Genomic DNA, 23,248 nt, shown 5'->3' with positions numbered 1-23,248 from the left:
AGGATTGATTAATGGTAAAGGGTTGGCTTATTCCAAATTCTAGGTTTACAGTGATATCTATAGTTGGAGGTATCCATGGTAACAAAAGTTTACTCTGCTGAAGGATACTCAGTTCACATTGAAGGGGAGCCGAACTGCATGAATCCTACTTAACAGGTTTGGATCAAAGAACCACCATTAGAGAAAAGCCTGATATTCAAACATGTTGAAGTTGGCTTGTTTTGGTGATGAATCCTGCTCGAGTCAGTATTTTCAAATGTTCAGAAGCATCAAAAACACATTCCAGAACTTTTAACATGCATCACAACAATGCTCAACTCTTAAAAGATTTTTATTGTTTTGTCCAATAAGTACATTGGTTTCAAAGTGATACCAGCAAAACAAAAGTCAAAATAAATAAAACACTGGTAGGGAGAACAAAAAAAAAAAAAATCAAATTAGCCCACTATATGCTGAGTTAAAAAGCAATGAACAGAGAACAAACTGCAAACATAGTCCCTCTGTTCAGCTGTGTTTCTTCCACTTCCTCTCAGATTGACCAGCAAACCTCATGTAAAACTCTGTAGCTTCATCATATTTACATGTAACAAACAGAAAACGAGTGACAAAGCCTGGAATGCTGGGAACAATTACAAAAGTGAGATAACTGTAGATACACATACAGCGGGAGGAACATAGGCCACTGGTAGAGATAGGGTCCATTCATTTACATCAGGAAGCACCTAGTTGCTTACATCAATGTGGTAACAACTGACGACAGCTTCATATAAACCTTTGCCCAAAGACAGAAATATGGCACAGTAAGAAAACTTTTATCTAAACTGGCTGAACTGAATCTCTTGCGATGATGAGCTTCTTTTATTTTTTTTCTTCTTCCTTTCTTGAGATATCGCTGATAGCTTGCAGCAAAGGAAGGCCGTCTTGTAAAGGTTTCTGTGCCACACTCAGGAAACATCTGGAGGAGAGAGGGAGATGAAATCAAATATAGACTAGTCGCTTTTAACTTCAAAGGCAGAGATCAAACCCGAGATCCAACTCTGCCTGACTTCTTCGACAGTCTTCCAGTGAAACAGGAATGTGGAAATGATTGAAGATGAAATAAAATAACTCACAGCTTGCAGGTTGCTCCCCGAATCGCCGCATTAACTGATCATGTGTGAACTTCACAAAGGTGTCATACTGCTCTGTAATTTATAAAAAGGACACACAATCAGAATCAGAGAATTGTCTTTTAACTTTGGGACGGATCACAACTAAAACATTTAGAATCGATTTCTATTGCAATTGTATTGTGAAATTAAAACAAGCTTAGCACGTCAAGTTCCCCTGCACAAACACACAGTTACCTTTATGCACTTTAGTACTTGGCAGTCAATGTTATTGATGTACAACAATTCTAGTCTTTCCTAAATCAACTTGAAGAAAACTACCAAACATCTGCATGCCCATTTTGAGGATTTGTTGACGGTTCATTTTATGCAATAAGTACATTTAGTAACTTTTTACTTATTTTATTTTTTTACAATGATTCAGGTGGTTACAGTGCTTTAAAGTAGACTTGCTTAGGGCAAACGAACCTGCCAGTTTTGAGGTCATAGTCTCCTCGTACTCCTCCCGCACCTTCTCTTCCCTTTCTTTAAGCAGGCGTTCGCAAATCATTCCAACTTGTCTGAGGGTGAATAATGGCTGTTCTTTTCTAGAAGGAGAAACGCATCCGGAGGACGTTCCTGAATAAATCAAAGGAGAAAAAAAAAATGTAAGTGGTGTTTTTTTGTTTTTTTTAAATGTCTTAGAGAACATGGCACTGTGATTCTGGATCAGTCTCTCCTTTACTCCACACACCTGGCATGTTGGAAACATTCATAGTAGACGACTGGGATGGGGACTCTGGAGAATAGCAGCACTCTGACTGTTGGTAGCCTCCATCTAGATGCTTCCTCTTTTGAATGCGTTTGTACTCCTGCTTAATGCTGTTGAGAATTTGTTCTAGTGGGACAAAGGAGACAGAAAGAGGTCCATGAAGTCAAGACAAAAATAGCAAACACGTCACGAAGTGGACAACTAAATTGGACCTTTTGATAAGGCTACTTAGTGGTTAACCGTGTTGCTCATGCCCCTGAAGCCCCCTGGCTGACCACCAAGCAGGCCAATAGAAGTGACACTACCTGCACTAAGTGTTGACGATGACTCCCCAAATGGCGAGGGCTCCATGCTCAGATACTTCCTAGGAGATGAGGATGTGGAGGAGGGGGTCACGGGGATGCATCTTCGTCTTTTCGGGGACGTAGGACTCATCAGCGGATCAAAATCCATGGTCCTCTTCAGGGTGGCTCCACACGCCATGACTTGGATTTGTTAAAAAGGATAAGGAGAGGAGGAGGAGGTGGAGGAGGAGGAGGAGGAGGGGGAGCAAAACACCGAAACATGTGAATAATGAAGCGGCACCATCTGATAGTTAAGACGACTTGCTGAATACAACGTGAAATGCACTGCTAAAACTAGTTTCCTTTTGCTAAGCATACTGCGCAGCTGAGGCTTTAAATACTCGCTGACAAGCTAACTCTAGCTAGTTAGCTGATAATCAAAAAGAAAACAAAGCTAACGTTAGCTTTTCGCTGCCGTCTGCTAGAACGGAGCGCCGCGCTGTAACGTAATTACGAATAAAGCTTTTTCTCTTCACCTTTTCGAAGGAAGTGAGGTTTGTTTCGTCCGACAACTCGACTTGTTCCAACAAAAGTTGCTTTCCCCCCCCAAAAAAAAGTTGAAGTGACGATCAGCCGGCTGCGGGCCAACCGTCTGCTTGCCGAGACTGCGGAGCTAGCTAACGTAACTTAGCCGCTTGTTGTCGATGTGGGGCTGTCGGCTTCTCCGGCTTCTGACGTCACACGTGGTGCAAAGCATTCTGGGTTGCGTAGTAACTCAGTCGCGGATTGGAACGTAAGTGAGTGAGATCGATGTTATCTTAATTATCGACAACATACCGATTTAATATTCGATTGGATGAAATGTTAATGTACATGTCAGTATGGTGGAAAATAGCACACAATTGATGCTGGATGTCTTTTTTATTACCACAAGAGGGCAGTGTCACACAAAAAAAAAACCTACACACCCTAATAGTTTATTTTGCCCTACCAGATGATCGTTTGTGTTATACATTAGATTCTTATTCTTGTTCTTATTTGAAAGCGTGTCTGGAACTTTTCTTTTTCATTATTTGAAATTCATATATCATATAAGCCCTTCAACCATTTGGTGAAGCTATTTGAACCATTTCTCTTTTAGATGCTGCTACTTATCCACATTCAAATATTTTGTTAATGGCTATCAAGTATCAGTTTTAGACCCACAGCTGCTTGCATAAGAAGAAAAATGTCAAAATGTGAAACAGGATTTAGATTTCATTGTTTTATTGAAAAAAAAGACACCAGGTATAGGCCTACTGACGAAAATATTGGGAAAAAATAGACAGCCTTCATACATTTATTGACTCGTGTCCTTGCTTATACACAGTTATGGGACAAACTGGCACAATGGATGCTTTACAGAAACACAGAAGCATAGCTTCTCACAAAATGCTGCAACTATTTCATAAGCACATGTGTAATATGCAGCTATGTGATATTTCCCAAATCACTACAGAATAAAGTTTTGGTGAGATCAAAACACAGTTCATGTTTTAAAGTAAGCCTTCAACAATCTTTTTAAAGTACTTAATTATGCAATAAATAAAATAGAATAACAAATAGCCTAAGTGGCAAGTTTCACAAAATCATGGTCATATAAAATCATTCAGATTTCATTCAAATCAATAAGGGTAAGCAAATTCTATATTTACAAGCATTGTGCTTTTATTCAAACAACATTTTGCATGATAGACAACGTTTCACCTTGCGTTACTGCCACAATATTGCTATGATATAAAGTCAGAAAAAGAAATAACAAAATTAAACACGTTTATTTAAATTCAAAGCTGAAATCTGTAACTTTATGCCAATTCATTCAAAATGAACGCAGCACAGTGGAGTGTTTGTTTGGAAATTTTCATATCAATCTATTTTTAGAGATTTCAGCTTTTAGCAACACAAACTTGTATTTCAGTCCTGTTTTTAAAATCATTATTTGGCACATTTCACAGTAACATAGTAGAGAAGTAGGGTTGGAGCTATTCTACAATATTTTTTCTTCACAGTTGTACCAGAGCAGGGACGCTCCTCTTTTAGACCGGCTCTGCAGAAGACGTCTCAGTCCCTCCAGAAACGGTAACTTGGGCTACTTTTACTCGAGCCTTTCCAGAGCAGGCTCTATCTTTCCCTGCCCCACCTGCTGTGCTTCTCACACTCCTGCTGTTCCAGTCGCTCTCAGCACTGTTGTCCAGAGTCTGAGACGCTCTCCGGCACATGTGGCAGATGTTGAGGAAGGCCCTGCGCAGGTCTTTGCTCCTCATGGCGTAGATCACAGGGTTCACGGTGGAGTTGAGCAGGCACAACATGCTGCAAAAGGCAAACACGGTCTTGATGAAGTCGTTCACTTTCCCAAAGATGTCGTAAAACATGATGGTCAGAAGCGGGCCCCAGCATATGATGAGGGCCACCAGGATCAGGACCAAGGTTTTAGCCAGACGCAGGTCCATACGGGCCTGCTCAGGCCTCACTGTCTGCACTTTAGTCCCCTCTGCGGTGTAGACGATTACGCTCCTCTGGGAAGTGCGGCTCAGCATGCGTACCGCGTGGTTGTGGGACTTCCAGAGGATGAAGATGTAGGCGTAGATAATGAAGAGCACTAAGATACTGGTCATACCGATCCAGAACATCAGGTACTTCTGGTCGATAAGAGGGAAGATGTCGGAGCAGACAGAGTTGAGACGCTTGCAGTTCCAACCAAGCAGTGGCAGCAACGAGATGACGATGGAGATGGTCCACATCAAACTAAAGGCGATGACTGCTTTAGTCTTTGTGACAATGCGTTTGTACGACATGGGCCTGTGGATGGAGATGTAGCGGTCAATGGCGGTGAGAAACAGACTGCCTACAGAGGCGGTGAAGGAGGCGATGACCCCAGCCAGCTTGAAGAGGAAAACGTTGGGAGTGTCCTTCCTGTGGAGGACATGAAAGTCCAGAAAGCTGTAGACGAAAATGATGCTGCCTATGAGGTCAGCCACCGCCAGGCTGCCAATGAAGTGATAGGAAGGTCGAGAACGAAGCGTCTGCGAGTGTAGGATGACACACAGCACCATTAGGTTCTCTAGGACTGTAAATGTACCCAATGTGAGCGCCAAGATGGCGACCGCAAGCTGCTGACCAGGTGTCAGAATCATAAAACACTCCATGTTGTCCACCATGTCCTCCCCGCACTGTGCAGCCCCCCCGCTCTCAACAGAGCTGCCATTAGTCAGCAGGAAGTCAGTGATGTTGGTGGGGAAAACGGGAGAGAGGCCGCCAATCATGACATCTTTACTTCCAGGGACAAACCCTTGGAGGAAGGAGTTAGTGAGCGAGGGAGGTTTCTCAAAACGGAATCTGTTCTTGATCAGAGTCGGGTCCATGGAGGAGGGGTCGTCATAGCTAGCGTCATTAGAGCCGAGATACTGGACACCTGTCGTGAGCGTGCTCATTGTGGTGCCTGCTATCCTGTGCAAAGCTGACTTCATGGCTGGTAAATGGAGGCAGAGACGCTCAGTGGAGAGGTGTGGGTTGTGACAGCTTTAAACCCATGCAAATAGACATCTATGAAGAGAAAAGATTTTTATTCTTTAAAAAAACGCTAAATTTGTATAAAATAATCCCCCTCCAAAAAATGCATCATCTTAAATTCAGCTTTTAAATTCAGAATATTATAAAATAACACAAATGTGTACTTGTGATTCATATGGTGTAAAAATGAATTTGTTGCCGGGAGATATTGAGGGAATCTGTGCATCAGCCAGCTGACTCCTGAACAGATGTATTACAGACAATAGTGGGAAACTGAACAGTTGATGACAAACATGTGCAGCCTCAGGGGAAATCATTGCATTAAGTATGTAGGACAGCCCGGCTTTCTTATTAATTAAAAAGGTCATTAAGCATTAATCTGTTTTTACTCCTAATAATCACTGGATTAATTAGGCATCAAGGGAGGAACAATAGAAAGGATGCACAAATCTGTCCAAAGAAGCATTTACATTCTGATGCCAGTTATAATGACATCAGTAATTGAAAGCTTAAATTGAGTGTTTGGAATCAGACATTTCTGAGGAGGGAAAACATTGTTTGGCAAACCCATAAACGTGACATAATGTGCTTTAGTAATAAATCAGTTAGGATCCAAATTATGTTAGCCTACATTGGCAACGCTTAAGGATACATTTACTACACCTGAATATATAAACATTACAAATAAATGTAAAACTAACATTGAGAAGAAGAAGAAAAAAATTAAATAACGTACCTTGATTTCCATAAACCTGCTGCTCCGATCCATCACGCAAAAAAAAAAGTGAACTGGGAGTAAACCGGTCCCTCTTTTCAATAACAAGTTAGACTACAGCAACTCCAAAGAAATGAGCCAGCAATGGGAAAACAATTGTTGTCGTTGTTATTGTTGTTGTGATGTTAAATAACCCGGAGAAACTCCCCACAGATACCGTCAAATAGAAAACAGACACTTGCAGGCAGCCGGTGGGGAGTGACTGTTTGTGTGAGCGCGCAGCTTCAAGGCTCCTTTTTGTGCGCCTGCTAGTCACGTGGTCTGAGGTGTTCGAGCCTGGAAGAGCGAAGTACATCTGCGAGCATCACCCACACCTTTATTTACAGCTGCTACATGCAAGACATGAAAACCAGCCTAAGCCCATGAGGTTTGTTTTGACGAGCTGTCGCTTCCTCTTTATTAAGTGTCATCATTTAAATATGCCTAAAATGAGAGCAGTTCTTCTTTTGAATGCTTTTCTTCTTCATTTACCTCAAAATGATCATTTATAGACTTTCTTTCCCAATAAATGTGTCAAAATACAAAACATATATATCTATAAAACAGTGCTGCTTCACGAAATAACAAAAAAAATGTTCAAGAGTGACCATTTCTGTCATCATACAATACATGATTGCTCAATAAAATCCTTGTAATCCAACCCCCCCCTTCCTGCATGCCCAAATAAAACACACAAATGAAATGTTAACTTCCGTTTTGACATCTTGTGCATACTATTTAGGAATGTGTGGGTCAGCATACAAAGATCTGTCAACACCATCACAGAGATTGAATCTGTAAAAAAAACAAAACATTTTTTAACAAGTCTTACAGCTAACAAAGCTTCAATTGTTTTAATGATTCATAATAACCCTTATGAACAATTAAAATGCAATCAGGAGTCATTTTAACAAGACACAGGTTTATGTTACTCATGCTTCAAAACAAATGACTAAGGTAATCTTTTAATTTATTTAAACCAGTATTGCAGCTAAAACAACATGGCCTTTTGACAGCAGTAAAACCTAACTTATAACTCCACTTCAGTATTGTCAACCCGAGCTCATTGAAATAATAAAAGTCATTGATTGAAATGGTGAAATATTAAACATTGAACATTAGTATTAAAAAGCTTCAACACTACCATATTTGCTACATATTAATAAATGTTATAACCAAATATTTAAAGACAGTCAGTGTGAAAAGGGCCATTCTGCGTACTGTGGTAATGTACAAGCACACTACGTTTCTGATGCTTTGTTATCTTTACTTTTTCACAAAGGTTTATACCTTAATATTTATAGTCTATGGTTTATACGGGTTTTTCTTGCCAACAGATGTTTTCACTTTGTATTTTTGCTCTTATAAGTAAAATGTTTCATTGCTGAAACTAATTTTAGAACACTCATGCTGATTGTAAACTATGAAAAGAAGCTATTCAGTTTAATTTCAGTGCTATTTTTCAGCCACATTGCATCTGAAAGTCCATCACGAATATCCTCTATTTATCTATTTACTGCAGTTGGGGGTCACATGTTCTCACTATTTAGACTCCTTTTCCTGTCCTGCGCAGCTGCGCAATTATTTCCACTCTGCACTCCCAGCAGAGCTTTCTCCCAAATTACATGTATCTTGTTGTGGAAAATACATGACATTTGGCGATGCAACATCATGGAGGAAACAATGAAAGACATCACGTGATGCCAAAGCCCTAAGATTTAGCAGAACAGAAGAGGCTGAGGAGTCATCCTAATAATTACTCAACATTTGTTATGAGGCGCTTAATGCAGATCAATACAAATTTATCAATTGCTCAATTGGTCGATGGTAGAACATTATCTCCCATTTTTTATGAATATAGTTCACTTAAAGAGACCGTCAGTGTTTGTTAAACATCTTAATAGGGACTTTTGATAATGGATGTAATCTATAATTAGTTCATTGAAATGCAAAATGTCTTTAATGCCATCGCTCTGTGGTGTTTTCCTTCTGATCAGGATGAAGTCTGACTGTTGTTTTGGTTTTCTGAGCAGCATCTATCATCTCTCAAAGCACTGGGCTTAGCACTGAAATCTTCATCCATCATAATAATTATCATCAATATTTCAGTGTCATTCTCACTCAAGCATGAGCAAGAGATGAATGGATTTCTAAGACAAAGCCGTCTGTGATGACAAAAGGCCTCTGTACGACTGTAACAGGGACTTGCAGACGTTCAATTTTCACTCAATCCTCTTGCACCATGTGGGCTGTGCAGTTATGGGAGGCTGCAGCTTTTGTTTCATGCCCTTCTGTCTTTGTTTGTGAATATTGCAAGTGATCACTGATTGATTTTGTGGGATTCCTCTTAAGAGCACCGTAATGCATGTCATTTAATATTGATCTTTCTCAATTTAGTCGGTTGTTCTGTAAGTGTGTGTCTACAATATGAAATCATCACTTTCCGTCCACACAGCTTGCCTTCAAATCCGGCAAAACAGTAGAGACACACTCCAAAACATACAAGATAATTCTTAACTCTTATTTAAAAAACAGAGTGAAAGAGCCATCCTGGGACTTGAAATGTAGTTGTGACACACAGCACGCTGCATAACAAGACTGCCTGTTTGTGTCTGATGTGTTTGTGTTGAAAAGTTGGAGGAAGGGAGAGATTGGAAAAGGAGGAGAGGAAAGGAAGGAGGGAGGGTGAGGAGGAAAAGATGCATAAATAGAGAAAAGGGAGGAGGAGGTTGTGGCTTTACACTAACGGCCCTTAACTGTTTCCTAATCTGCCACTTCCATATTCTGCTTGTCTCCAGCTGGAGACACTTCACGCTTTAGCCAATGGTGGCACTGCAGAAAGAAGCTGAACTCAATTTGGCAAATAGAAAAAGCCAAAATATTTTGTTTACTAAATGTGTCTAATTCATTTTGTACGTTTGTTTATCTCCATCTAATGCACAGAAGAGTTGCATGCATCATCACCTTTCATTAGTCATCAGCCATCTGCAGCCTCATGATTTAATTTTTCAAACACATAAACCTGGCTTCTCAGTGTAGGAAATCCAAAGGTGTTTGTTGATGCATTTGTCCTTTTTAATGAAACACAAAGGAAACTAAATCAGGGAGTAGTCAAACAGAGAGGATAGAGAAGTGCTGGAGTTCCATGTCATCTCTTTCTCCTTTCTTCCATTGTTCTCGTATAGGAAACAGGTCATTGTGATTAATTCTATTTTAACTGATAAACACTTTAAACAACTGTTGGTTTCAGAGTGTGCATTTGAAGAGAAGAAACTTCTTTGTTTGTTGATGCGGAAGAGACAGAATTCAAACAGCAAAATGGTCAGTGGGTGGAATCCCCTTCATGCACCATTTAGTTGCATAAAGACCTTTTTCTATCTCAGCAGAACACAGTGGTAATCACAAAGACTTAGCAGGTGGTTCAGTGAACGCTCACTTGTGCAAACACTATGCAAATGAACACTGCAGGCTCAGAAGAATAACTCAGGCAGCAGCTTTAGATTACAGCTCAGTTGAAATGTTTCTTTCAATGTTAACTATGTTCAGGTAGAACGGAACAAATAGTCGTATCCACAGTGAGAGAATGAGATCTAGAATAACCACAGAGTGCCATTTGCTCATCCAGAGCCAGTGATTAATTGGTCAGCCCTTCATCCGGCTGCAGAGACTGACGAGTACACCAAATGAACCGGACTGCCATGACACCAGCAGTCACCTGTAATCACATGGACTTTTTTGAGTCTGGAAAAAGGAGGAGAGGATTTGTAAAGCTAGTTTTAATTTGTGCAGTTTTTACATCTATTTATTTTTGCCGTTATGACATTTTTGCAGAACTTTGACATCAGCAATGTAAGAGGTTTTTAAATCTCAAATAAGCGATCAACAGGATCGTCAGAAACAAGCCAGAAATGGTGATTTGACTGCTTAGCAAACAGTGTTGCTGCATGTGCTTGATGTCACAACAGGCAGCAGCAACATTAGCTTTCAGTGGTAGTGGTTCTTCTGGCAACTTGATCAATTTAATCACTCTTTTAAACTCAGCATTTGGTCTCTACGATAGTCTATATATCAGGGGAGGACTTATGCCACTCCCACGATGTTACCAAGTGGCAAACTCCGGGCTTGGGAAATGAAGCCAATGCTGAAGTGCAAAATCCTGCAGTACGTCAAGTGTCCGCTCGAGGCTGGCTCCAGGAACCCCGGCCTCAGCTCCAGCTCTCATCCTGTCGTTAGGTTGACTGAAAGTTAGTCTGAGACAGGATTTCCAGCATGGTGGCTTCTGCCGATGAGCCTCCAGAACCGCCTCAAGTAACAGATGGCTGACGTAACTCAGGCTTCATCCATTAATATTTACAGTCTATGGATGTTACCTTTAGATTTGTTGATTTCTGTTTTGAAGTCTCGAGTTTTGCATTAACGGTTGTAGCTTTTTTTTTTCTTTGTGGAATAACAAAAAGTATCTGCAGAAGGCACACCATGATGTAAAAAGATGCAGAGGCAGTCACATTGTAATGTTAACAATGTATTAAAGATGGCGGGAGTCGAACAGTGGCATTTTAGTTTGACTCTATGATGACAGTTCGTTGCCTTTATATCAATGCTTGTGTAACCCAAACTTTATAATTTCAGGGTTACGTGGAGTTGATGTGCGCCGCAGGTTAAAGGTCATGGGTGTCGTTTATATCATTGGACCAGTGAGCTACAGTCATTGTGAACCTAAGAAAGCAGTGTCATACTCTTCTTTGTTTGCCAGTATGTTCTTCTCTGCTTTTTTGTGTATACTGTGAGTACATCCAATTACAAGTAGCATTGATTTCAAGTCAAAAACTGTCATGTGTAAGTAACAACTTTGGAAAAATTCAGGTGCTGCGGAAGGCTGTCCTGCAAAGCATGGTGGGAGAATTTTGGTGAGACTCTCAAACATAATTTTCCCACTTTCAGAAAACTTGTTGCAGGGTGAACATTAAACTTAAAATGAGATGATACCAAAGTAAAATATCTGTGTGCATCGGTGAAGAGGAAGGTGAAAGCAAATGAAGGCAGATTTGATTCCAATCGTCGTCAGGTATAAGCTCATGCCTCCCCCTCCCACAGCCATCACAGCCATCTGGGCTGGAAAATAGACTGATGGCTGCAGAGCACAAACAGCCCGGCTGGCAGACAGCCATCAGGCATCAAGATGAACTTGGCGAACAGAGATGATTCCTACACTTTATACCTATGACTTCTCGTCATCACTTCACAGCTTGTGACCTAATTGACTTCAGGCTTATGTGGGCTAAACTTTTGAATCATCAGTGAGATAGCAGTATTACAGTACCAGCGTCAGTATGTCTGTGATATAAAGTAAAGAAAGTAGTCCTGAATAAGAAGCAGAAATCAGTTTGAGCTTTTAGTTATTCACTATTTTACTATTCTCCACTTGTACTGAGATGTAATGTATGTGCAGAGACCTTTTTCAATGACTCAAATGTCATTCAAAGGGAAAGATATTTTTTCAGACCGCAAATATCAATTTTCTTTTTCTTTTTCTTGTACACTGCCCCCCCCCCCCCCCCCCCCCCCCCCCCCCCAGTGCTCCTTTCACATTATAATTTGTATTTATTTTTCTTCAAAGTAATAACAGTTCACCTGGAGAAAACTATTCTTTTGACAAGAAAAGTGTTCAATCTCATTTCAAACTTCAAAGCTGAGAGGACTGTAAAATCTTCTTCGGTCTCTGGGAGCTTTTCATGTGCATCACCATAGAGACTGCTGCAACGCAAACGCACAAGGTCAGCTGCGATACACCACTGTGTGAGTGTGTGTGTGTGTGTGTGTGTGTGTGTGTGTGTGTGTGTGTGTTTGTTTACTCTGATGAGTCTGGGAGCTGTCACAAGTAAAGTAATCCAGCATTGGTCTATCTAAGGATTTTGTTTGAGAAGCCAGCAGTGAGTGGATGACTGTTTTCAGAGTCTGTGATTATTTAAGATGGATCACCGATCATCATTCTTTAGGCTGGATTGTTCTTTGTGCTTCTTAATGGTGTGTGCCAATTTGTCTGTCATCTACACACCTTCTCATATCTTCCTCCAACATTAATCACAGCCTGAAATATAAAGTAGTACTTATTAACTCTATCCATCTTCAATCATTGCTTTCTTAAACATGATATTGTCTTTATCTTTGATTCTTCAGAGCTTAATTATGTTATTAAGCTTTTGTGGTTGTCTAAGGGTCACTAGAAAAATACATGATGACTCCCTGCTTAAAAACCTGCTAGCATATAAATGTATCCCTCTATTGCAGCAAGATTATCTGCATGGACTGGTTATAAATAGATACAGCAGGGTTAAGCATATATATCAGTCTTCAGATAAGATGAGATTTAGAATGAAAACAATAATGCTGGTGATATTCTACATGTTCATGTTGACATTAAAAACAAAATTCCATTTGTCCTTTTGTTCAGGCTTATATGTTCCTGTTGAAGACATATATCTCTTTGTAAAACCTGTCCTCTGTACTTGAAAATGAATGTAAGAACAGTGTTCCTCATGGTGATTAGGGCGCAGTCACATTGGCAATCTGTACCGTGCCTATAAGCACGCTTCACCCCTAAAGTCCAGTTCGTTTGACCAGTGTGACTGCTCTGTACCGTGCTCAAGCTTTTAGACATCTTGGTCCTGAAATACTATAAGATTTTTTTCCCCACATGTCCTTCACTGCAGGAAAGTTGTCCCTGTTGGAGGTGGAGAGGGGTTTGTCTCTGGAGGCAAACAATGACAGACAAAGCAACAGAGTCCAAGGCTATGTGTAATTGTAAATATTCAAAAAGAAAGCGAACAAAGCGAGCGAACAAAACTACAGTAATTAAAGAGGTTTAATAACATGCATGAATATTGAACTGGTCATGCAGGGGTCACAGGAGATATAGGTCATGTAGCTCCCACTCACTCGCTGTGAATTTTCCTGAATATTTTACACTGTGTTCACACATTGGCTCACCTCAACTGCCTATGTAAATTTCACTGGCAGGAACACATTTCTGGATAAAACCGGGGTGATAAAATGTGTGCAATTTGCATTTACACATTTACCTCACCCCAGAAACTTCAGGACATTTTAAGATTTGTTCAGCTAGATATAGTATACTGGTGAGTATTGTTGTCTTCAGGACAGGATTGCAGTCAAAATAGCATTACCCATGTTTACTGATATGAACACAAACATCACCCAGGGTTTTGGTGTGAATCATTAGTTTGATTCATTTTTGGACGATGGAGTTCACAGAGGAATAAGCCAAATCAGGCTTCAGCTATACAAACAATACTTGTGGGAACAATCAATTCACTGTTGCTTTAGAGAGTCTTTTCATGCTATTTTTTGCCTTTAATCCTTTTTCAGATTATGAGTAATGTTGTGAGACATGTTTGAGTTTTGGCTCAGCAGTTTAATCCAGTTTTGGGTTCACGCAGGTTCAACCGCCATTAGTCAATCTCAGATACATGATCATGGAGGAGGTCAAAGGTTATGACCAGTAGAGTCAGGAGAGCTTTGTTGAGTTTTGATTGATTAATGACGTGTCACACAACAACACCTGTTCTTACGATGAATCGATCTCTTTAATCTCTTTTATTTTCTGATGATCCCTACATTTAGATTTGTTAATGGGAGGTCTTGTCTACTTTGATTTTTGCCAAGCATGTTTTTTTTTTTTTCTGTGTGCGTGTGTCAGTGTATGCTAGTGTTAGTGTTCGTGTTAGGATCTCTGTGGTGTCAGAGAAGGTGTCTAAATTATTACTTTGATATATGAGCTCTGGGAGCTCAGGGACAGACAGGCCATAACAATATTAAAGCCGGCAGGTTTTTGCCATATGATCATTAAAAACAAAAGTATTCATGTGAATTTGTAATGTGAGCTATAAACAAATTAGAAATGTTTTTTATGTCAGCTTTGAGGTGTCATTTCTGTCCGTACAGCCATCTGGTGTAGTCTGGTGTAGAAAGTTAACATCACCGCTGTTCACAACAGAGAGGCCAAAGTATGTGTTTTCATTTTCATGTGCTATCACAGGAATAATCATTTTATCTGCTTTCAAAGGTTTTCTGTCCTTGCCATGTTGTAGTTCCTTAACTAGTGTGTGTGTGTGTGTGTGTGTGTCTATTTGTATAACAAATGGCATTATATTCATTGCCAGCAGGGTTTTGTATTAGTTAATACAAAGCTGAAGGCATGTCAACAGAATTGCCTTGAAAATGGGGAGACTGAACAATAGCCATATTGGTAATGAAAAAAGATAAATAGAGGTGAGTTGGAAACAAAGAGGCAGGAGGTGAAAAGTAATGATTGAATCAAAATTTAAAAGCATCGACATTTTGTTCTGTTTTTTCTCTCCTACGTTTTCTAAGCTGTTTTACCTTGAAGATAAAAGCAAACAAGTAAAGCCAAATAACCTTCTTGTAATTCAGATATTCAAGCAATGTCAGAAAAGCAAAAAGAGAAAAAAATAAGACACACAAGGCTGATTATTCCACGCTACAAAGAACATGATTTTGGGTTAGGGTTAGGGTTAGGATCAAAATCAAAAGTTCATCCTGAGGTCGATGCTACACTTTGGGATAAATAAAATCAAAAGTGTTCATGTTTCAATCTTGTAAAAAAAATACATTTTCTTCAAGGCCATCGTTTGCCGGAGAGATGCAAAACTTTACTAAGGTCTGCAGTATTAGAAGGGTGATGCAGTCTTTGTAAAAGTGAATTGTTCATACCCAGTGGATCATGAGGACGCTCAGGAAATATAGGAAATATTTATATTTCCTGTGTATAACTTGACCTCTTAGTGCTATAGAGGGGGGAGTTGGCATGTCAAAGAAATAAAGCAAACTTATAGAATGACAAATAACCCAAACAAATGCTAGCGATACTCTGACTAATATAGTTGAGGCAGATATTGTGAAGTCCTCCACTAAACTGAAATCACATTGTTTAGGCCTCGTTGCTGACAGTGTAACATTAGATTATTAATCTTTTGATCAGCGGGCTCATTTACATGCTGGTTGTGCATTGTTTTATGCAATCCAACAGTGGAGCTTAACATATTATTTAGGAATCATTATAATATGACTTAAAAGTTTCATGTAACTTAGTTTTGGAAAATGTATATCATCCAATATTTACAGGATGCAGTGATGGGTACTGTAAGTATTAGTTAGTTAGTTTTCACTGGACTCATTTTGTGTTTACTGTTTAAACATTGCTGTTGCTTTTTTTGTATGTGTGTTTGTGTGTTTGTTGTTAGCACATTGTCTTCGTTTTGCAGAGATAATTAGTGATTACTAAAGAGCAGGAAACATTTTTTCTGACACTGCTGCATCCTAATTTTGATTAGACTGTGGTGAGTAACCCTGTCTTCACATCCGTTATGATGACTGTCTGATTATTCAAGCCTGAGTCTATGATAGTAATCAAATGGCTTTTGAGTCTTTGTGTGAATTACAGCTACAGTAAGTTATATTTAAATCACATTTTGATTCATCTTTATCAGAGGCAAACAACTATTATTAAACCACCACCATTAACCATTTAAAGCCTCTTTAATAATGACAAATTCTCTGACCAGCAAGGGTCAAAATATTACATTCAGTTATAAGTGTTTACTGTACATATAGATGTATATGAATAGCAAGTCAAGTCAAAATCCATCAAAGAGGTGTTGTATGCATCCTAACATTCGTCCTCCTGCATGTTATGATTCAGGACTGAATAAACAACAGGCTGCAAAGTAATATTTGGTTGATTAATTTTCCAAGACCCATATTGCTCAGAGTGCTCAGGGTGCTTTTATCTCCATAAAACAGAAGATCAAAACAAATGTAAAATTCTCATGAGAAGTAATCTCGATAGTATCTTCTACAAAGTCTAATTCGGCAAAATCAATTTCACGAGTGCACATTATCTCACTTCCATTACTTGATGTAATTCATGCATGCAGAGATTTCAGTCCTCCGCTTTGGAAATATTTCCTGTAGGCAGTATGATGGAAGTACAGTAGTAGCCTACCCTATCTTTTTTAAATAAGCAAAATCAAACCTTCGTAGTGTGTTATTAATATAATGTTCCACAAGCTCAAACAAATTGAAATTGAAATGAAGATAAAACGTGCCACCTTCTGATGTGGCTGGCCCCTCTTCTGGTATTTTAAGTCTTGAATATTAGGCCATTCTTGAACTGTGAAAACATTCTCTCCTTCTTTTCTTTCTTTGTTACAGCCAGCTTTACAATTTCAGTGCCTAAGAACTTCTCATAGCACTGTAAATCGTATATTGTAGCGTTGTGGCGTAGCTAGGCAGACATGGAAGAACGGAGAGTAGGCGAGGGACGTTTGCTGGCTCAAATGAGCCCAGATATATTTCCTTGCTGAAGCAACAGCTAACCCGAGGTTGAGGAATCACCAGTTAAACAACAAACCATGCAGGGTGGCTAGCTTGCTGACTCTCTGACTTAACTCCTTATGGAAAAAAAACCTCCACCTTCTTTCTGGCCTGGTGCAAACCAGCTCTGTGTCACTTAAAAACATGACCCACTCTTTCCCCCCCCGGGACTAACTTTCAGCCAATAGCCTATAAGCTGGACCATCTGTGATTAAACACATATCACAAGAACATAAACCCAGTGTTACAATATATATCTTTTACATTTTGTTTTGACCCCAATATGTAAAAGATATTACAAGTTTGTTTTTATTTTTTTTAAATATTTTGAGTGAATAAGTTTAGACAGCGACCAGGGAAGAGTAAGTGTTAAAAAGCCCATATTATGCCCTTTTCGGGGTTCGTATATTTCACCTATGTTCCTACTTTTGTATGTTCACAATAGCTGAAGTCCGAAAAAAGTGTCTTGTTTTCATGTACTGCTCCTCCTTGCTCCCTCTACGCTCTGAGTCCGTCAGCTTCGCTCTGCTGAGCCCACACTGTTAGACCCCACGTGAGCCAAGTCTGCTCTGATTGGTCTGCCGATCCGCTCTGTCGTTATTGGTCAGTTGCTCAGCACGCGTCTCGGAAATTTCAACATGAGCTGCAGGGCTTGCGACAACGAGCCAATGGGTTAGATCAGTGATCTCACACTGACAATGACGTCGGACTGACAAATTTTTATCGAGGGGGGCTAGAACTGAGTGTTACACGCGGCTAATGCTACAGCTAACAGGAGGACGTAGGAGAAGCCGCGTTTCCGTGGACTTTGAATTTTTCCACATAGATGTGCCTAAACATGCACAGGACACTTGGAAAACACACTAAAGGGCATATAAAACCAGAAAAAGCATAATATGGGACCTTTAAGCTAGCAATTTCCTTTTTTATTTTTATTTTGCTAAACTGAGTTAACCACAAGCTAGCTATACAGTAGCTAGCTGTAGAATTACAGACAGGATATTGCTGATATTCTCATTTAAATAACTCATTTAAAACTAGCTATGAGTCCCCGAGTTGTAGTTTCTCTTGTAATTAGCCAATGTGAAAACTAGTAGCTATTTCTCCTTCTGTCTCTTCCTTTTAAGCTAATTTACCCGGCTGCTTGTGGCGTCTTCACATACCATGAAGATATGACTGTTGATTTGGAAACAGGCTTTGTTTCAATCTGTCATCTTAGCGGCATTAGAAGCATCAACAGTATGATGATTAGGAAGCAGACTATTTCGTTTGAAAGATTTCTTGAAGGCCTATCAAAAATTAGTATCATATAAGGAAAAGAGTAACTTTTTGGAAAGAAGTTTCACTGTATATAAATTTTGTGCGAAAATTGTTGGGACAAATGTTTTTTTTCTGTAGCCTATTTAAAACCACAAATTAGCTAAATTGGATTCGGTTAGCTTAGTTGCGCATGAAGTTAAAACGGGTTTTGCTACTGATGGTAGCATTGACAGGAAAGCAAAAAAGTGTAAGCTGCCAAGGTTTAAAACATTGCATTGCATCACATATTCAATATAAAAGTTTATTCCAAATGGTTTGAGAGCATTAACACTACAAGTGAAGTGGTTCATTTAACCGTGCAACAGCGCTACCCTCACAGAGGAACAAACCACTGTGTGTATATTAAAGAATGTGAGAGCAAAGCCTCCAACACAATAACAATTAATCCCTTTTTTTTCAGCTGGGACTAATTTCTTTTAAATGCTTGAGTGTTATTCGTGCACAACAGGTCAAAAGATCTGAAAGGAATATTAAGTATGATCATTATTCCAGAGGAGCCATGAATCTGAGAGAGCCATGGCAATCACATTAGCTGATAAACACAGAGGACAAGGAAGACGCCTACGAGTTCCCTTGGGAGAGCTTCCAATTAACACTCAAGCTTTCTCCCTGACAAGTCTGCTGGCTGGAGAATGTGAAGAGATGGAAAGACGGGCAGAGTGAGTGAGAGAGCTCACTCACAACATACAGAGCGGGATAGCTTTATTTTTTTAAAAGCCAAATTATTTTACGATATTTAAATACTCAACAAATGCACTACGTTCTTTATTTTGAACTCTTTGGCCTTGACGTCTTCTCATCCAACGCTTTAGTCTAAAGTGAAATATTTCTCTGCTTGACCCTTCATTGATCCTCTTGTTCTCTCATAGATATAATTTAGCTACACATTCATGTCAACTTTTTAGATTAATTATTACTTTTAGATTAATAATTGTTATTCCTAAACCTTTTTTTTTAATCTAGCCCCTTTATCAGGACACAATTAGTACACTAGCGTACTTTGGTTAAAACCAAATAAATGCAAACATTTCTAACATTTTTTGGACTAATTTGCTAATCTAAGTAGAATATATATATATATATAATTATATATGCACATTAATTGCTGAAAATGTCATATATGCATTCTTAAGAACAAGTTAGCATTCAGAAATTAGCATTAGCTTACATAAACACAGGCGTTGTTCGGGTCTGAAACCTGAATCTAACGCCAAAGTGTCTGAAACCTTTTTCAAATGGTCAGCTGGTCAGGCAGTGACTTACAAAAGGCAAACTGAAAAGAGGTCAATTAGAAAAATACCCTTCTTATTTACTAATTACCTACAGCAAACATTTTCTTGATGCATTTATAATCTCCCTCTTTAATAAAGCATGATGTCCATTTTGATCATTATTAAGTCTGCTGCATAAAAATCCACATTTCTAAGTTGTATGCCTGACTGTTTAAAATGAGGGATTTTATTCATACTGAATTACAAAAAAAGGTGGATGAAACATTGTTTATTAAAATGCCTAACTACCGCTCCTCTAGAATTCAAAGAGTTCATAGTAAATACTTCAAAATTGCTAGCTTTTTAGGTCAGACATTGGAACTTCGCTTTTATTCAAATCTCGCCCTTCTTAAGAATAGGCTTGGTCTCAACAAACAAAGAAAGACAACCAATATGCAGTTATTTCTGAATGACTGGTATATTTCAGAAAATGATAATGACTTGTAATCTCTGTGTTGTTTATTCTTGAAAGGGAAAAAAAAAATCTTCCTTGGGTGCAGACATCAACATCAGCCCCTTTTGTGTTTTTGTCACACAGACTGTCAAACTCTCTGTGGGTCCGTCTACTCTGACGCTGCAGTTTCCACCCTGCCCCCTTTAAAGCCCTGAAAAGAAAACAGAATCTCTCCTCTTTTGTTGCAACTTTTCACCATAGAAGAGGAACACTGATCCCCTCTTGATCCCTACGTTTTCCCTGCAGTCTTTTGGCCCCTCAGTTGCCTGGCATCACCACAGTCTATGTTTAATTTAAACGCTTTCTGCTTGTGGCAATTATCAGAGCTGGGGGATCCTCTGAAGAGTGTAGAGGGAGGAGGTTTTTCTCCCCTCCTCTGGAGCAGAAAACTGAAATGAATCCTACCCCTCAGGAACTCAGAGTACATTTTGAACAGTGCAGACTACGCTTACAGTGTCGCATGGAGACTATCAACATGTTAAATGCACTACACACAGGTTATGTGGAAGTTAGGATAAGCTGTGGTCTGTTTTGTTCAATCAAGGTGTCAAATGTCTCTGGAATTAACCCTCATTTTCAAAAACTCCAGCTGCCTTCAGATTAAAATAAAAATCTTTTAATTCATCAGCTATATTGTCCAGTCACAATCACAGCAATATTAAGTCGAAGCTCCCCTTTGCACACATCCTGCTGCGTGTGGCTCCTCTGTGGTTCGAGGAACTGTACTCGTACTCCCACTGTTCAGCACTATTCCGAAAGAGGATGATGTTATTGGGGCAGACAGCTTCCTTTTCAGTGCTGTCAAACAAAGAAAGGCCACCGCTCCTGCAAGGCTGCAGGTCAGCCATGTGTACAGACAAGAAAATATATGACTCAACCTGCAGACATGAGAAATATGTTCTTGTTCAAACAGTAATCTAGGCTTTTATTTTAGTGAAAACATTTTCCCTTTGTGTTCATCCCTGTGATGTGTGGATCGCAATAAAAAAGATCTTTTCCCCAACCTGCAGTTCTGGTCTGTGCTGACTACGTTTTCTGCACAACAATAATGGCTTCCCTTGCATGCACAAACTATCATGTTCTTCTTCTATCCATTACGAGCAAATCACTCACTGTTAGTTGCAACCCGAGATGGGAAAATTGTGTCAATATCTGTGTGGGCAAGATTTGTTTCTGCAAGAGCATTAGAAACTACAAATCTAAAAGCTTTCATTAACAGGAAGCAGAAGCAAGAAGCAATAATAAACAGACCAAGCTCGTTACAAATAAACTTAATGCGATCTAATTTATATAAGTAGGTGGATTTAGTTGAATCAATTGCATGCATAAACCCTGTAAACCTTAGAAAAAAAGTATTTTTTTTTGTCGTTTGACATTTATCAGAAGCCAGTTTGAGACGACCTTCCCTCATAAACCATCAAAAAAAAACAGACCAAATGATGATGAGTGAAATCCCACCCCCACTCCGCCCCCTGAAGAAGCAGGATGACTTGATAAACTGAGGTGTTAATGTATTCCAGCTCGGAGAACGCAGAGGCACACTGTGTGCATTGATGTGACATTAATGACAGAAACAGGACTGTCAAGTTGCACATGCACCCACACACACAGATGCACACTCACAATTCTGATGCCCCGCAGGGCGATATTCTCCAACCACCAAGCAGCTTGCTGTGCATTATCGAACAGTTCTGGCTGGATTGCCGGGGGACTCCTCAGAGGGTGCGTTTTGGCTGTTAGTGATGCTGACAGGACGGAGTGAGCACGACTGACACCTTGTCAGTTTCCTTCAGTAAGCTGGAACCTCATGTTTAAAATCAGGCTCACCAACGAATTGTCAGGGCACATGTTTGTCTGTTAAGACCTTTTAGAGTTCATGGATTAATATGGAAGCTCATTTATGCCAGGAGAAGAAAATAAAGGATGAATTCTTCTGATTTTGATATTCAGTCTGTAAATTTGTGCATAAAATAAATTGAAACTAATTGTTAAAAAAGAGAGAAGAATTAAAATAGTTGATCTATGATCCATACTGATCACCCCCCATGGTTCACAGTGCAGTTGATCAGCAAATTGATGTTGCATCTATCAACATGGGGTCAAATAATCGTTGGCCTACTGCTGCTAAATTCCCGTGTAGAGCTTAATGAAAAGAAGGTAGCATTTAAGTAGTGTGTGTACGTACCATGGTGATTTGCAGTACAAAAACAATTCAGTCTTTTAAAAAATAAATTGTACACAAGTTTTTCTGCAGACTTTCAAACATAAAAAGGTCGTAAAGTGTTGATATTTCATTAAGTTTGGTTACTTTTTATTGAATGATGCTTCGACCTTTCTCCTCTAACGCTCACCATTTAAATATCAACTGGTGCTATAATCAACTTAGTTTTGTTATCCTGCAGACTACTGTGGGTCAAATACTTGGTCAAATAATCTCTGTCACACAGAACTGTTTAAACGTAAGGTATAGCTCCTATAAATGCAAGCAAATTTTTGTTGTTCTGTCTGACTCACACAACATGCACCATGGGAGCAGCGTGTGAGACACTCAGATTTGCTAATTGAAACCTGTGTGTAAGCTACATGTTCAGCAGTGTCAAAGCTCATAAGAGGATTCCTTGTACCCCTGGTAAAGAGGAAAAGATTGTGGCCCCCACCATGACCGTCACAAAACTCCTGAAAACGTCCTGAAATCTCTGAGGTGAGCTCAATTAAAAAAAAAAAGAATGGGCGGCGAGGTCACAGTGGATACTTCCACTTCTTATACGAAGTTGAGATTATGAGACACTCAAAATGATGAGCAATTACTATTAGGCAGTTAACATTTCCAAAAGCAACAATTTTGCAATGACTTTTTGTTTTATTTCTGTCATTACTTTTTTTTAACAGGTACATATTGTCCTCCATACATAGAGGTACAAACACATTAGTATTTGGCCCACAATCTAGCTGAGACCACTGACACACAAACACACACCCGTCTATTGTCTGTTTCATGTCTCGTCTCAGAGACATGCTGTCATCAGGGGCGCATCAATTCATTGTGGCTGTCAAACCAGCCTTCCTTTGGGGCATGCTGCTGTTGTGACGCCTGCATACATATAACACTACTCATGCATCACGTTGGCTTGGTTTGGTGGCTGGTGCTTCGATTAAAAAGAAAATCTTATCATGGGAGAATCTGTGGATGCAATCATTTTTAACATTTGATAATTTTCTCATTCCTCTGCTGATGTAAGTTTTTTCAGCATCAGCTTTATCTGATCAGAGTGTGATGTACTTATGTGTTTGAATTAATCATTTTAAGAATATTATAGCAGCCCTAAATAAAAAAAAAACAGAT

At 39.4% G+C, this 23,248-nt stretch overlaps 2 protein-coding genes across 2 annotated transcripts; both read right to left on the bottom strand.

Moving 5' to 3' along the window:
• Positions 1-315: 315 nt before the first annotated feature.
• LOC109989087 (akirin-2) lies at positions 316-2,870 on the bottom strand. The gene is made up of 6 exons (XM_020640711.3): positions 2,681-2,870; positions 2,166-2,345; positions 1,843-1,986; positions 1,578-1,727; positions 1,113-1,184; positions 316-955 (listed from the first exon to the last, which is right to left on the bottom strand). Exons 2-6 carry the CDS (start codon positions 2,341-2,343, stop codon positions 945-947), a joined length of 555 nt encoding a protein of 184 aa, XP_020496367.1. The 5' UTR covers positions 2,344-2,345; positions 2,681-2,870; the 3' UTR covers positions 316-944.
• A 523-nt stretch (positions 2,871-3,393) lies between these two features.
• Positions 3,394-6,716, bottom strand: LOC109989091 (cannabinoid receptor type 1B). The gene is made up of 2 exons (XM_020640715.3): positions 6,430-6,716; positions 3,394-5,726 (listed from the first exon to the last, which is right to left on the bottom strand). Exon 2 carries the CDS (start codon positions 5,648-5,650, stop codon positions 4,220-4,222), a length of 1,431 nt encoding a protein of 476 aa, XP_020496371.1. The 5' UTR covers positions 5,651-5,726; positions 6,430-6,716; the 3' UTR covers positions 3,394-4,219.
• Between the last annotated feature and the right edge of the window lie 16,532 nt (positions 6,717-23,248).

The sequence above is a fragment of the Labrus bergylta genome, chromosome 18 (assembly GCF_963930695.1).
Source record: "Labrus bergylta chromosome 18, fLabBer1.1, whole genome shotgun sequence".
Lineage (NCBI taxonomy): Eukaryota > Metazoa > Chordata > Actinopteri > Labriformes > Labridae > Labrus > Labrus bergylta.
Note: the sequence above shows the minus strand (reverse complement) of the source record. Positions and strands in the feature narration are given on the sequence as shown.